This window comes from Typopeltis vanoorti, chromosome 19 (genome assembly GCF_054136105.1).
Source record: "Typopeltis vanoorti isolate ZY-2024b chromosome 19, IOZ_Tvanoo_1.0, whole genome shotgun sequence".
Classification (NCBI taxonomy): domain Eukaryota; kingdom Metazoa; phylum Arthropoda; class Arachnida; order Uropygi; family Thelyphonidae; genus Typopeltis; species Typopeltis vanoorti.
This window is the reverse complement of record NC_143567.1, coordinates 30,961,567-30,978,612: the sequence shown is the minus strand read 5'-3', so window position 1 is coordinate 30,978,612 and position 17,046 is coordinate 30,961,567. Positions and strand designations below refer to the sequence as shown.

The following is a 17,046-nucleotide window of genomic DNA, read 5'->3' as shown; positions in this document are numbered from 1 at the left end:
TGCAGCCTTTTGACTGGGGAGCAGATACGCTAATCACTCGGCCAACCAGGCCGGCGTGGCAAAAAAAGTATGTTAGCAAGGAATGAGGACAAATTTTTGCTTGGAGGAACAGAATGGGTTACGAGAGTTGGTTGCAAGTGCTTTCTCAGTGAATGAGTTCAAAGAAAAGTATGATATGTGCTCTGTGTGAATAATGGTTAGTGTGGGATTCTTGCAATGGGTTTTTGCACTCCATGAATGTCTAAAGTTTTAATGGCACTTATGCATAGCAACAATTATTAGAAATTTTATGGCTTTAAATAGAGCTTTAAAAACATTCAAAAAAATTATGATATCAAATGAAAACCAGAACTTCAAATCCTATTTCATCAGTTCCTCCAAAATGGATAATTGAAAACGGTACTAAAGAAACTTTTATTTAACAAACCATCCTGTCCTGTGATAACCCAGAAATTACTTACAAAAGGCACGGTATCTGTTTCATACATTGGCAATGCATCAACTAAAATAGTGAAAATATTAAAGACAGCAACATCAGAATAGCCTTCAAACCAGTAAACACCTTATGAAGCTTTCTATACTTCCCTCAAGACAAAGTCCCATTTTATAAACATCAGGGTGTATACAATCTCCCAGTCTGACATACGTATATCTTGTAGAAAGATATACGTATGTCAGACTGGGAGAAGTTTCAAAATATGCAACAAAGTTAAAAACAAATGAGAAGAGGGGAAAAAAAAAGTTGACTGGTGGCATACATCCTGAAAGAACCTCACATAGTAAATTAGCAAACCTCCTCCATGCCCTACTTAGAAGTGATTAATTTGACAGGTTGTTCAAAGAGTCGGTCATTCGATCAAAAGGCACACTAAATAGAAATCAAGAAATGATCCTTCATGACATCTGGAAGTCATCAATAAGCATGTGTAACATTAAAGGCCTATCCTATGACAGCAATCGCACACAGAGTTTAACAACAATGGAGAGACTGCATGTAACATGCCTAATGATATTTGTGATTAGAGTATCATTCAGTCTTTTTAACTTAGAGATACAGAGATATTAACTGCTTCTGGAAATCAGTTAATTTTTTTTGTCATGCTACCTCTCGATGCTATTAGCCATATAAACAGCGCAACATGTAGAGAAATACATGTAGTATAAATAAACATTTGTATACAAGTTAAAAACTAGTATTTATCAATCAATTAGAAATTATTTATTACCTATTATTATATAATTATTAATTCTTGTGAATAGTGTTTCTAATAATAACTTTCCATTCCAAAAATATCCTTTATTATTATATAAAGCTTCTACAGATTTCAACTGGAAGATCCACTTAACATTCACAGGGTGCAATAGGCTTTGTCAATTAAGCTAATAATAGCTTTGCTTTACAATTTTTTCTTTTTTTTTAAAAAAAAAAACTTCAAGCTAATAAAACAAATAACATTAACTTTAATGGCTTCCAGTAAAACAGTCACATTTTTGCATGAAAATGCAGTACTTTCTTATTATTAAACTAATCTTAAAACATTTTGAAAAAGTGAAAACTAGAATGTTTTTCCAAAAGAGATTTAGCTAAATTCATATTCTACCATGATCCATTTTTCTTTTTATAGTTTTAAGACTGCAATATAACACACATCTTGTTAATATTTCTTCCCATAAGAAAACATCAAACAAAATGAAATAGCTGTTAATAGCTGCTCAGAATAAACAAGAGCATACATATTTCCACATTAGGCAACTCTTATCATTCTAATGACTGTTTTATACTAATAAATTCATGAATAAACTTGATTTCTATTTAAATACTAGAGACTGTGATCAGTTACATAATACAACAGTATGTACAGAAATTTAATATCCATTATACAGTGTTTCAAATACCCAGCAAACTTATAAAGCCATATTGCACTTCCATTTGAAGTGTATCTTTGGAACAGAATATCAGCACATCTGAATGTTATCAAAGAATAAGCCTGCTAGATTTAGTTTTCTGTACGATATTTAACTGGAGTAAGAAATCACAGCAAACTTATTAAATTTTCAGTGATTCAAATAATAAAGTTTCATTAGCAATATACACATGGTTTAAAGGATGTCGAAAACAATAAGTATCTAACAACATATGGCTCGAGAAACCATACTGAAATTTCCAATCTTTTCACATCACATCACCATTCTTTATATGACAATATTAGTGCACACTTTCTTGCAGGATGAAGTTCCTCATTAGCATCATTTCTGTTAAGTGAATGAAGAAGTTTCCAAAGGCTAAACTGTAACATAGTTTGGCATTGTCAGATTTCACCACATTTCCTTTTTTGAGTTTTATGGATTAATATATAAAGCTATGAAGTCATATCAGATGGGTTGCAAACACATACAAAATTACTAATCTAATATATATATATATATATATATATATATATATTAGATTAGTAATTTTAAGATTTTAATGACAGTGGAAGTGTCACTATAAAAAAGCAAGTTTCTGAAGTACTATGGGACACAATGTAGTTATATATTTAATCATTAAATCATTTTTGCCTAAAATATAAACTTTTATTAATATGTACATATATATTCACCCTGCTGAATGAGAATAAATTTTAGAGTAATAAAATAATGGACAGATATGGAACAAACAATACTGTAATATTTGAAGAAAAGATGTTTAAATATCAGAATGCTATTTTTCCTGAAAATAGCAACAATTTGGAGGGGGGGTGGGAAACCAATGCACAGATATGCATTTTCATAAAATAAATCTAATAAAATTTAAAAAAAAAAAAAAAAAAAAAGTGAAATATTGATTATATTAGTTTCTTCCCCCACCAAACTAGGAATATAACACATACTTGGGATGTTAAAAAAAAAAAAAGTAACAGTGCAAATATGCAGTTAAATTAGTTTGAAGTAGTATCTAATTTTTTGAAGAAAAGACTCCTACTTTCTATTAAAAGTTGTTCATAATACAATGTCATAAAGCTACTTGACACTGATATAATTATGTGCTTTTAAAAAAAATCTTGGATATTAATATTCAGGAACACTAATTTTTTTGTATATCATATTTAAATCATGTAAAAGGAAATTGAATGGGCCATTAGGATTTTGTGAATTCTGAATATGGTCATCCTGTATATGTATGGATTAAGAACTGAATCTAAAAATAAAAAGAAATATGATGAAAATTTGGAGGCTACAGAAGTTACTTATAGAATAGTATCACTTTTTATTAGCACCTTTAATTCATTCTTCATTATCAAAAGTTAGTTCACTGACATCAATCTTCCTCTCCAATGTCAATCTTAATGGCATGTTGCAGACAATGACTTTATAAAATCCTAATTAACACTATGATGATGGGCAGTTCCTTGTAGTTCACTCATTTTTGTCTAAATGCATTAATGCCATTAACTTCTTCAGATAAAAAAGTGACAAATGCACATGTACATCTCATAATACCATGTGGAAATATCTTCCACCAAGTAGTTCTTTCAAAACAAACTGGGGACTTTATACAAGGTGCACAGGAATTTAAAATAGATGCCTTTTCTTTCTGAATTAACAAAGATATTTATGAAAAATTTTGCTCTGGTTCACACAAATACATTTTGCTATTATCAATAACCTAAGACCATTATCAGCTGATTAAGAAATAATTATATCACGAGACAGCTTATCCTACACATAGGAGGAAAAAATTGCTTAAAATTAGTGGAGAGGGAAGGAGAGATGCTTACTAATACTTCAGAATGAAACTGGAAATTACTCTGTAAAACTCTTCAGAAAAAATATCTATATGAAATCTTGAATTATTTTTGGGAAACAGTACTGCAGCCCAAAGAAAGTTGTCCTTCATATCCTAAATGCCAGTTTCAGCTTTATCAATTCAAAATATCAAGCATCTTTAAATGTCATACTGTTCCATAACAATGAACACTTGAAAATATTACTGTTATTGTATTTTAATCTTCATAAAATTTTTTCCAATACTTATCTGCAAATCTTCAAAACAAAGTGCATTTCTGAATGGAAAAGTTTTCTAGTGATTGATGGTATGTGTAAACTTGAGTGTAATTTGGTTTGACTGAATTTTTTTGACCTTATTATTCAAACTAAAAGGAAACATGTTTGCATTTCTGAAATGAAAATTTTCACTTCTTAACTTTCTTATATTCTCTTCTTGAGTTGTTTTTCAGTACCACACAACACTCTGTGGCTGTTTTGAGAAGCATACCTCCTTTCCTTGACTAGTGAACATTAGGAAAAAAGGCAAGGCATAGTTCATTAAAAAGACAATTTAAATATGCCTAGATATTGCAAGAATGACATCTGAGACTTTTCAATTTTCATGAAAACTTCTATAAGCTTTTAGTTTATAAAATAGCAAAGGCTCTTTAACCAGTTGAATTATATTTGGTTCAATGTCTTTATGCTATTTTAGTACTAATATCACTACAAGAATCATGATTACCTGTCTTTTCATTGTAATCATCTCCCATTGCCATGGATTCACCCTATATCTCTCTTAAAAAATAAAAAACTATACTGACCCTGCCCACACACAATTTCAGGATCATTGGATCTTTGAATGTTACATCAATACCTAACATGAAGACTGAATTAAATAAGACACCTCCCTGAACTGCTCTCAAATCCTTTTTAATCATGGAATGTGTTCCTCTCATGTACTTGCAATTAACCATTTTAAAGCAATTTGTAGATGAGGATGAGTTTTGTTTTAAAATGCATGAATCAGCATCCCTTTCTCATTGTTACAATATTTCCAAAGATTTTTGCTTTTTACAAAGACTGAAACTTCCAAGCTGCTATTATTTTAATAAAAATGACATTTCATCAGTTTCGATTTTCTTGTTCAGCAAAAATCACTTTTTGTTGAATTGAAACAAAGCTGAGCAGAAAATCGGCTATTATTACGTAACACTTCTACAGTGTCTCAGGACTCATTGCAGAAGGCCACTGTACACTACACAATACTATCTACACTACATAATACACTAACAACACTCACTGCAACAGTATCATAAACTCAACTGAAATTTTATATGATCAAAATAATATTTGTTAACGTCTTTTAACTATATATATATATATATATAGAAATAGAAAGCCAAGCTTTGTTTGTGGTTTCAATTAAAATTGCAAATTATAGAAACAGACATTCAGATATCATTTTTAAGTAACAATATTATTTAGTTAAATGACAAGTTAACTTCAATTAAAAAAAATTTTTTTAATTTATTTAAAAATCCTTATCACGTAAAGATATTTGACTTAACACATACCTACTATAAAATATCATTCTGTACATACTCTAATTTCACATTATATTTTTTTTTTTTTTTTGGCAAGACTCAACTGTATTATTTAAGCTACCATTAAATCTAACAACTACATACAAAATTGGCTTGCCTTAATGTTTATATTTTTCTTGTTGCCTTATCTTTTTAATATTAGCTAAATAAATACCACTGAAGTGATTTAAAATTTATATAAAATATTTAAACAAACATTTATACTGTTCTCAACGGTGATGCTTAATACTATATTTAGAATCAGCTAATTCAAACAGTTGCTGTGATTTCAAAATAAGCACTTGACATGTCTTTGAAAGAAAGACTTGAGGGGTCTTCTATTTCACCCCCCCACCTCTAAATAATCCTATAACTTCATTGTAAACAGAGGAGAAGGTGTTCATTATAAAATATTAATACCAGAAACACTTAGATTTAATACTTTTATTGTAAAATTTTCAGTTAAGTTTCATAGCCATTGTCAATAGTTATAGGAAAACTCAAAAAAGAACAATTTAATTGGAAGCATGTGATATTATGTGCAATATCGGCAGCAGGAGAATAGCAGAATAGCTCCATCTGCATTAATAGATATTCAAAATAAATTACAATTATGGAACACACAAATGGTGGGTATTGGTTAATATAACTTCCCAAAATTGAGAAAGTTCCAGGCAATCGTTTTGTTCAGATTCGGGTTGAATGTGTGCTTCACAGCTTTCTTTGAAGAAAGTAACTTTCGTGTAACATTTTGGTTTTGTTCCACTGAATTCTGTGTTTTATAGATAAAGCATGGTTTGCTAAACCAGATTTGTTGGGTTCATTAAGAGAAATGTATTCTTGATGTTCTTCCAGATGAATCTGAGCAGATCAACCTGCTAGTTTGTCTATAAGCTACAAGAACAGAGGATTCTACAAACTCCAGGATAAGATAGGGGAAGAAATTTGTCTCTTGGTGAGATAAGGAATGTATTAAGTTTGCAAACTGGACAGAAAGCAACTTGCATATTAATCTTTCGAAATAATCTTGCTATTTTTTTTTAGAAAGTCCCTTAACATATGGAATACAAATTCTGGTAATTTTTTCTTGTTCTTGGGGAGGGTTAGGATGACTGTCATAATTATTATTTTTTCGATAGGTTTTGCATTATAACCATTTGCACTAAAGTTAGTTCTGATAATAAATGATACTGATATTCCTTTTCATAAAACACGATTTAAGAATTATCTGGTACATATTTTAACATAAAAACATTAAGAGAGCAGAAAACAATGAATTGTAAAATTACTAAGCACAGTAAAATTACTGCACTTACACACCATATCACATAGAGGTTGCAAAGAAAGTGCAGTTTAATTTGCTGATTTTATTATGGACAAACTGGTCGATCTGCATAAATTCCTCTGGAAGAACATCAGGAATACAATTCTCTTAATGAACCCAACATCCAGTTTCAGCAAACCATGCTTTATCTACAAAACAGAGAATTCAGTGGAACAAAACCAAAGTGTTACACAAAAGTTACTTTCTTCTAGAAAGACTCTACAAATAAAGCTGTGAAGCATACATTCACAACCCAAATTTGAACAAATACAATTGCCTAAAACTTCTCAATTTTGAGAAGTTATATTAACCAATATTCACCATTCATGTGTTCCATAATTGTAATAAAACTGTTTATAATTTAAAAATAATTAACTAAATCAATGTATTATAATTTATTTTAAATATCTATTAATGCAGATGGAGCTATTCTCCTGCAGTCGATATTGCACATAATATCATGTGCTTTCAATTAAATTGTTATTTGAGTTTTCTTATAACTGTATTGACAATGGCTATGAAACTTAGCTGAAAATTTTACAATAAAAATATTAAATGTAAGTGTTTCTGGTATTAATATTTTATAACGAATTCTGCTCATGTCTCAATTTTCAGATGAAGAGGAGAAAGTGAGCAGGGCAGAGATGCTAGACCAACCTCCCTATTAATATTCCTTTTCATAAAACATGAGTTAAGAATTATCTGGTAAATGTTTTAACAAAAACATTAAGGGAGCAGAAAACAATGAATTGAAAAATTACCAAGTATTTACCGAGTAAAATTACTATACTTATATACTATACCATATACAGGTTGCAAAGAAAGTGCATTTTAATTTGCTGAAAGAATGAATCATGTATGGAATGATTCCTATGCATATTGCATAGCTGGAATGGGTCAGATCCTGGAATCATTAACCCATCAGCGAGCCATTTCCAAGAACCTATAAAAGTTAACATTATTAAAATCATTACATTACTCAACTTGTTACCAAAGTGCCATTAATATAAGCCATGTTCAATGTAGTATAAAAATTGGCAGTAGACAGGGCAACTTGGAAGTTTACCATGGAATGTTTTGCATGCTGCTATGGCACCATTCTCCATTGAAAAATTCAGCTGCTTAATAAATGATAATCTCATTCCACGAGTTTTGTAAATTAAATTAGTAATAATTCTCTATTCCCAAGGAGTTCATTCCTTTATATGTGTACTTCTGTATATCCCACCTATACAGAATAAAATGACAACCTTTCAAAAGGATGGATAAAGTGAGTCTCAACTTTCACATAGCACTGGAAAGATTATCCAGTATGACCTGCTGAATTAAAAAATAAAAATAAAATAAACTTTTTTGGCACTCAAATGGAAGATTTTTTCCTTTTCTGACATATGATAACTTGAACTCTGCAAAGCAATTCTGAAAATCAAAAGCCAAATATATTTCACTGAAGGTAAAAAGATAAAGGATAGTTTTTCAAACATTCCACTTATCACTAAATTACTTTCCAATGAGTGAGTTTCAAGATTGAGCAATAAGGACTGGAAGTCCTGAAGGTCCAGTTATCAAGTATATTTAGTATCTCAGAACCTCTTGGGCTGATTCTCTTTAGATAATGTTACAGTTCTAATCCATTCCCAAAAGCCCGAGTATTTTCTTCTTTATGCAGTTTATACATCTCAGAGAGATCTAATATAACTTCAATCTACACCACAGGACTTAATAGTACATTATTAATTAATAAATTGTCATCCTTACATTCACCGATACAAAAGTATTTGATCGAAGTGAGTGTACACACTCACTTCCATGTGCATCTGTTTTCCAGCACTAGTGAGACTTGCCCACATATTTAAGTTTGTTCAAACATACACAGAAAAACTATACAGAAAAACATTTACATATGACTAGAATGCTAGAGGAAAATATGTACTTCAGTCCATCTAGTGAAAAATTCCCTTCCGATTTGTTCTAATTGAAAATATGACCAGGTGGTATATGACTTACAACCTTTCAGTAGATCTTTTCCTATAAGACAAACAGTGCATGAAATAAAACCATTGTACTTATACAGAAACATCACCTGTTCTACCACTGACTAACATCAAACTTAAGTATGTCAAAAATGAACATATTTAAATTTATAATGTTAAAGCAAAATAATTTTCAAAAAACAAATTATACTTCACAAACATAAAATGTATAATATAAATAAGAAGCCTTGTACAATAAAATGGCAACATAAATCACTATATCACTGTTCATTATAAAAAAAAAAAGTTATCAAAATATCAGCATAATACTGTACTTATCTTTTCAACTGCAATGTTGCAGAAATAAAATCAATTCCCCTTTATGATATTAGTTTCAGAGAAATACATTTCCGAATATACTACAAACTCAATTTCCAAGCTTTGTGTAATGTCAGACTTGAAAACAAGTATGCATTAATTATAAAAAAAAATTATGCTACCTCGTTACTGGCGTTCACATAAAAACAAGAAGTTAAAGCTTTGTGATCAAGAAAGAAATTTTTCCACAAATGAGATGAAATTGGAAAGTCAGTTACTTTTGAATTTCTCTTGTTCTCCTCAACTTTGTTTTCTTGAAACTTAATTCCAAGCGACTGCTTAACATGGCCAATTCCTGTCCTAGTAAAACCAGTGCCATTCATTCGTGGCTCTGCACCTCCCTTGGAAAATTTTCCAAAATATGTTGCCGATGGTTTAAATGCTGAATTTGGACTCTTTTCGCGTGAATATGTTAATTCTGGAGGAGGCTCACATTCTAATCCCCGTCTCTGAAGTTGCTGTCTCAAAAGACGTGGAGGCAGGGTATTTACTTTAGAAAGTCGATGGTGATCAGATGGCGAGTTTTGTACTTTTGTAGGAAAGTTTTGTACAAAAGTAGGTCGACTATCTTTATTACGTAAATAATCTTCAAATTCACTCTGGGCTATTTGAGCAAACAGCTGCTGCTGTTTTTGTCTGCCTTTTTGAGAATCTACGTTTCGTGGATGAGTTTGTACAGTATTGTTTGGAGTCGTCGGCGTTTTCATTCTGGCTGCAATCCACTTACGTAAGGGCCTCACAAATGGTATAACCATAAAAAATGCATTTGGTCCTAATCCAAGATGTGTTCTAGGGGCTTGATCTTTTCTATTCGCTGGTAAATCAGAAATTCGAAACCAATCAATGCTCTTTATTTCTTTCCTAGTTTTAGGATGAAATTTCGTATCCTTAGGAATGCCAGTGATAATATACAAACGTATGAGCTGTTCATTTATGTGATTTTCTATATATTTAGTTCTGTCAATTAATTTACTAATGTCGAAACCAGTTTCTTCGAGAACCTCTCGAACCGCACAATCATGAGGCTGCTCCTCTTCATTAACTTTTCCTTTCGGAAATCCCCAGCTAGCCCTAGCCCAGTATCCTTGCACTAATACAACATTTTCCATTTCTTTATCGAGTAAAATTGCGCCATAAGTAGGTACTGCCATTTTATATTCTCTCCAAGTTTCCAATATGTCATTTGTACTCTCAGCATACTGACGAAGGAATGGAATATGACTGAAAATTAAACGGGTAAACTCTCTCATTGTACATGGCGGAAGCTGGCTATTTTCTGCACAGTAAAAATCCAGATAAAACCAGTGAGCTAATTCTATTTGGAAACAAATTCGTACGTGTTCTGCCCTCTCTTCTTCGGGAACGTTAATAATGAAACGGCTACTTAAGTCATCTAAAATATCTGACGGAATACTTACAGTAACCTCACCATTTTCACACTTCGGCCAATCCGCGTGACTGTCAGATTTATTAGCACTATCAACAGCAGTTTTAGGTAAATTAATATTGTTGCCTACTGTACTTCTAGGAGATTCCATTTTATAAATTTGCTTACCCAATCAACAAATAAAGCAAAAATAAAAAATTGCACTGCTGTCACTCACAAACCAAAACAAAACGTAATACTAGCAGCCAAATTTTGTCAGAAATAAGCGCCACCTGGAGATATACAATAATAATGTCAAAAATTTATTATAAACTTCTTGAAGTCTGTAAGATTTCAGGTTAACAATAACTAAATGATTTAGTCGAGTGGAATAATAAATAATGACCGTTTTCAAAGTGTGCAAGATCGCATCGTCTCATATTCGTATATCCTTTCTCATTTTCTCCTGAAAGCTACTCCTTGATGTTGCACAGAAAGACGCCTCTTATGAACAATAACATTGCCGTTGCTTAGACTTACTACCGAAAAACTAGATTGAGGCCAGTGTATTATGTCTGCTAATTGCATACACATATATTCTTACAGCTGGTTTGCCCGTTTTGCTGGATAAAAATACCGAGTTTCCTAGAGAAAAAAAACACTGACAACTCCTTGTGAGATCGGGAAACTCACTTAAGTGGAATAATAATTAATATTTATTAGTGTGTTTAAAGGAGGGCAAGAGCATATCCTCGAAATAACTGGCTTAACGATAGATCAGTAGAAGAAAACTCTTTTTTCTAGTCATTGACTACAATGACTGTGCATTCGCTTTATTATAATTATTATTTTAATTTCCCAGCCAATGTGAATTCAACAAAACTGGCGGAAGTGGCAGTAAAGAAGAGTACGCCTGGAACGCGGAAGGTCTCAACTCGGAGATCGAATTTTCCCCTGGACTTTTCGCATGTAATACGATGAGACAATTGTTTTATGTATGCGTCTTAAAACGATATACAGATTGAACGATAAAAAGGAACGTAATATGGTATGTGTGTAGGGCAGTACTTACACTTTTCTGGAGGCGTTAGAGTGCTCCAGGGAATGGTTGAAAGCTGATGGAATGCATTTGAATGGGTTTAGTGTTGGTCATTTGGAATGGTTATTGTTTACACAGGGTTTAAATGAAATTACTACTGCTAAGAAGCAGAAAGAGGGAGAGAGGTTGAGAAGCAGTTTATGGAAGGACAGAAAGAAGTGCACAAAAAGTGAGGGAATGATTATGTTAAGGCGCAATGATGCAGTGTTAAAAAGTGGGGATAATAAGGATATGAATGGAAATCGGTCAGGATCGGGAAACAAGGATGGCAGAACGAAGAGAGAAGTGTACTATAGCAGAGAGAGAGAGAGAGAGTATGGAGTGATGTGTTTGTGGGATGGACTCAGAGAGTAGTGAATTGTTATACGAGAATTGTTATACTTGTATACTAATGTACAAAGTATCATGAACAAAAGTGCTGAGTTTGTAGCTTCGATCGAAAGAGTATGCCCAAACAGAACCGGCGCTAGGGTCTTTGCCTCCCGCATGAAATTTCTATCTAAGCGCCCCTGTAACGATCCGGGAGTGCGTGATTCTCTTACGATAATAAAAATTTAAATTATTTGATATTTCTTAAATAAATTTTGACATAACAGCCACACGTTGGTTCGCGAAATGTAAAGAACCGATGGTGTTGACTAGGCAGGATAATCGTGAAAAACCAGAATATTCAAAAAATTCTCAATAGTTAAATCAAATTTTGAGAAAGCCACTTCACTTTAATCGTTGAATATAATGATACAGGGATTATAGCCTTCTCACCGACCCGAATCGCTAACAAAATTAAAATGAATTTTAATTAAAATTAAAATTAAAATTTATTTGAACTAATGTTTAAAGAATTCTTGCATTTCACACGTTACTAAATTCTTAGTAACTTGTAAAATGTTTTTAATAATTTTTATAAGCTATCTTTTAGGAAAATAAACGAAACTCAAGATAGATGAGAAAATAAGAAAAGAATTCAGAAATAATTAAAACATTTAATATAAGTATTCAAAAAATAACATCTTTACAGAATAACAGAAAATAAAATAAAATTACATAAATATAGTTGAAATTTTTTTATTTAAATTTGAGGGTTTTTGATTTCATATTTACAAAATTAGACATAATGGTCTTAACGTCTAATTCCGCACATATATCATTTTCAATACAAATTAACAAGCTTTTTTTGGGATACTTGTCCTTAAGTAGGTTTTAATCAATTTCAACTTGGAAAAGGAACGTTCACCGCTCGCTACACTAACAGGTAAGGTTAATAGTATTCTTAAAGCAATTGAAAAGTTAGGGAAAGATAAATTATTGGACACAATAAAATTAAGAATATCGAAAGGGTTTTGAATATTTAAATTATCCTTCCTAAAAATATCCCGGAAAGTATATAACTCGACATATAGTTCTATTGCATTTACGTCTTTATTGTCACCGTCCTTCAAGAGAATCTTTAAATCATCACAATTTTTCCGTAAATCTTCGTATTAACTTGTAGTAATCTATACAAGAAATTGAAATTATCATAATATGCTTTTAGTTGTTCAAAACGTTCGATTAACAAACACATTGCAATGTCTAGAAGTGTATAAAACACATTCACTCTAAATATATCTTCTGGCGATTGTGGTGTTTCGTCATGATGCTCTTAGTGATATTGTCGTGTCTTCTTTCGTTGTCGAACTTTCGTACCAGTTTTAAATTCTTGTTCTCCATCCACCTCTTCACTAAGTTCTTTTGCCGTTTTTAGAACTTCTTTAAAATTTGTATCTGATCGATATTCTTGTAAGAATATTTTTAAATTTTCGATAGATTCTAAAGCAAGTGTAATGTTCATATTTTTGTCTTGAACCATTTTACTCACCGGGTTTATTCTGTTAACTAAATCATGTCAAGTTATAAGAGCGCAAATAAATTTGTAGTCATTTATTTTAGCACATAATGTCTGTGCTTCATGCTAAGTTTCTTTATTAAAATTTTCATTATTTAAAATTTCAAAAAGTGCATCGTAAATTTCTCCTAATTGATATCATAGAGGGCAAATTGCATTAATTTTACTTTCCCATCGCGTTTCTGATGGCTGTTTCAATCTTAATTTTTTTACGAACTTTAAAAGGATTTCCCAACGTTTGTAAGAGAATGAAAAGAAATTGTATATTTCTTGAATAATTGCAAAGAAACTAATTGTATCTGCATTCACTTTGGCTGCATCGTTAATGATTAAATTTAGAGTATGAGCAGCACATGGCACGTAAAATGCTCGAGGATTTTTTGTTCAAAAGCGAATTTTGGAGCCCATATTTTTTCCCTTTCATATTTGCCCCATTATCATACCCTTGACCTCGCATGTCTTCAATGGGAATGTTCCATTTTTCCAGTTGTTCAATTATTGTTGCACATAAACCACGTCCTGTTGAATCTGATATATCTGCAAAACCTAAAAAGTTTTCCCTGATCTTGACAATTCCATTGTTACAGGAAACAAATAGAATAATAATGGTCATTTGTTCTGTTTTACTTGCATACGGTGTGCTGTCTAAAATTATAGAATAATATTTAGATTTTAGAATTGATAATAAAATTGTATCCATGATTGCGTTACTTAAAGTTTCCAATATTTCATTTTGACTGTCTTTACTCAAACAGTGTACTCTATTGTTTCGTTGTAGGGCCCTTTCAACATAATTTTCCATAACGGGATCAAACTTCGCAAACAATTCGACTAATTTTAAAAAACTGCTGTTATTCCTTTCATATAATTTATCAGATATTTCGCAAAAAGCTAAATTTTGGCTACCAAGGAATTTTATAATTTCAATCAAGCGTTCTAAAACACTCGCCCAATTTTTCTTTTCAATTTCATACACGCTTTGAGTCTGGCAATCAATAGTAGTTTTGTTTTATAAATTTTTATCAAGTTCCTTCCATTTTGAGAAATTTTTCATGTGAGATAAACTAGTCTCATGTCTATGCAAAGTTGTACTCACATTTCTCCAATCGTTATAACCTTCTACAAGACTACTTAATTCAGTAGGTGCGAAAAGTTTGCAACAAAAGCAAAAAACAGTAGAAGGGATATATTATATTTTTCTTTTGAACAGGCCCCATTTCAATTAAAACAACTCGTAATTTTTCATCAAAATTTCCCCATTCACCTGGATCTTCTAAATTTACAGAGACTAACAATGTGTTAGTTTCGTGGTCAACTACAACTAAATCTTCTCCTAACTGTTTTTCACTTAAATCATGCGTCTTGTTATCTTGTTCAGTTGCAATAGTACTTTCATGAAAACTGGATGATGTGCACGGTTCTTCAACTCTGATTTCTAATGTATCGAGTTGGTTACAATCTGCATCAGAATATTTTACTAAACAAATTTATTAAGAGCCCTAGTTTGTTCCTTAATAGCTGCTTCTTTCGCAGCCTGACGCTTACGATTTTGTGCGCCAGATAACTTTTTTTAAATTTTTGATTCCATTTCTATTTTATACCAACAAGAAATTATTACACAACACGACACAGAGACGAAATAATAGTCCGCACTGCGCTACTGTTAGTAGCCTACTGAGATGTGTACCCTATGACTAGTTAACTAGCAACAAAGATTTTGTACGAAAATTCGTTTCTGCGCATAAAAACCGTTCACCGTTGCACTTTAGATAGACTGCAGTAGACACAACATTCTGTAAGCAAGCATTTAGCCTGCTCTCGCTTCAAAATTATAAACAGCCGACTGATCAATGAGGCAGCAATGTACAATTTTTTTTTATTATTCAGTGTATCCGGCCTTATTTATTTTAATATTGATCATTCTAAAAATTTTTTGTTTTTATGATAAAAATTTTGTTTCTTAAAAATGAACTTACGAACCGTGTCCCGGCGGCGACGCCCCCTTCGTAGCGTTGCCCGCATGCCCGCATGCCCGCTTCCGCCGGCCCTGTGCCCAACGATAATTGGCATAAGTGAAATTTGGCTGACAGAGGATGATACACTCTCTCAGGACATAGAATGGTAGGATATAGAATTTTCCGAAAGGATAAGAAGGTGAAGAGAGGAGAGGGAATATTGCTAATGACAGCAGTGGAATTGTGACCTTCAAGAGTGGAAGTGCAAAATAGAAGTACGTGGAAGATTGTTTGTCTGAGGTTGAGATCAACAGAATAATATATCTAAGAGAATGCTATTATAGGCTACAGAATATGGAAAGCACTGATTGTGTAACGTTTACAAAAATTAGTTTGGCAAAAGGATTATGATCATAATAATGGGAGATTTTAAATATAGCAATGTTAATTGGAAAGAAGAGAAGTGTGTGGTGACAAGGAGAATGAATCTGTTGAGTTTCTGCAGGATAACTATTTAAAGCAGCATATCATGGAAGCAACACGAAGTTTATCGCTATTAGATTTAGTGATACCTTAACAGGATGTGGTTGTTAATGAGGTATCAATACTCCCATCTGGTGAAAGTGATCCTAAGGTATTAGCTTGGAAGTTACTTAAACAGGAAAAATTATCAAGCAGGTGTCTATACGAGTATGTGGAACTATAAGGTGGATGATTCTGAGAAGCCCTATAGTCATCTAGCATCAATATACTGAGTAGGTGAATTGAGTAGAAAAGATTCTTACATTGCAGGAAATGATAAGGCAGTAACTAACACAAGCAAACCCTTGTGTGCTTTACTCTTGATATGCATTACTGTACCAAGAGTTAAGCGAATAAATACAGTAGGTGGGAGATGGATGAAAAGTGAAATCATGCAAGCAGTATTGCAAAACAAGTTCTTATGAAGTACAAGACGGTTTGCAGTTAACATATGTATGAAGAATCACATATGAACAACAGGCCAGAAAATTCAGAAGCATGGTTAAAAAAGTAAAAGTAGAATATGAGAGGCGATTGGCTAGTGAGGTCAAAGCTAAAGCAAGGGGATTATTCTGCTATGTGGCAAGCAAGAGGAAAAATAATTATGGAATTTCAACACTGGTGAATAGTTATGGTAGCAGAGTAATCATAGCAAATGATATAGTGGAATTATTTAACGAACACTTCATCAGTGTATATCATAGTGGTGTGAATAATGCTGTGCAACATGAAAAAGAGATGCAAGGATTAGGAGAATTAAAGGTAAAAGAATGAAAAGTGCATGAAGTGTTGCTTGGGTCAGATGTTAATAAGGCTGTTGAAATGGATGACATATCACTATGTATTTTTAAAGAATGTGTGCAAAAGAGTTAGCCATGCCCTTGACCTGGTTATTTATTGCAGTGGAGTGGAAAGAAGTCAATATAATAATACATCTCCACAAGCATGGTTCGAGAACAGCCGTTTCCAATTATAAACCTCTCTGTATACAGCTGTGATCACGGTGTTATAAAAATTGCTTAGATATAATACAGGATTGGATTGGATGTAAGATCCTCATGATGGTCAGCATGGGTTTGTGAAGGACAGGTCTTGTTTGGAAAATCTGCTTACGTTTTTGATAAGGTGATGAATGTATTGAATACCAAGAGATGGCAGCACCTGTTTGCTGGTGTCTTCTTCGGTGGCGGCCTATGATTAGTGATAGTCAT

General features: G+C 32.3%; 1 protein-coding gene across 1 annotated transcript; it reads right to left on the bottom strand.

The window, feature by feature from the left end:
- Positions 1-1,282: 1,282 nt before the first annotated feature.
- On the bottom strand, positions 1,283-10,587 carry DCP2 (decapping mRNA 2). Its single transcript, XM_090408881.1, has one exon. The coding sequence runs from the start codon at positions 10,544-10,546 to the stop codon at positions 9,122-9,124; it is 1,425 nt and encodes a 474-aa protein (XP_090265007.1). The 5' UTR covers positions 10,547-10,587; the 3' UTR covers positions 1,283-9,121.
- Positions 10,588-17,046: the final 6,459 nt, after the last annotated feature.

Coding starts and splice junctions, on each gene's coding strand:
- DCP2 (XM_090408881.1), bottom strand. CDS start 10,546: ATGGAATCTCCTAGAAGTACAGTAGGCAACAATATTAATTTACCTAAA.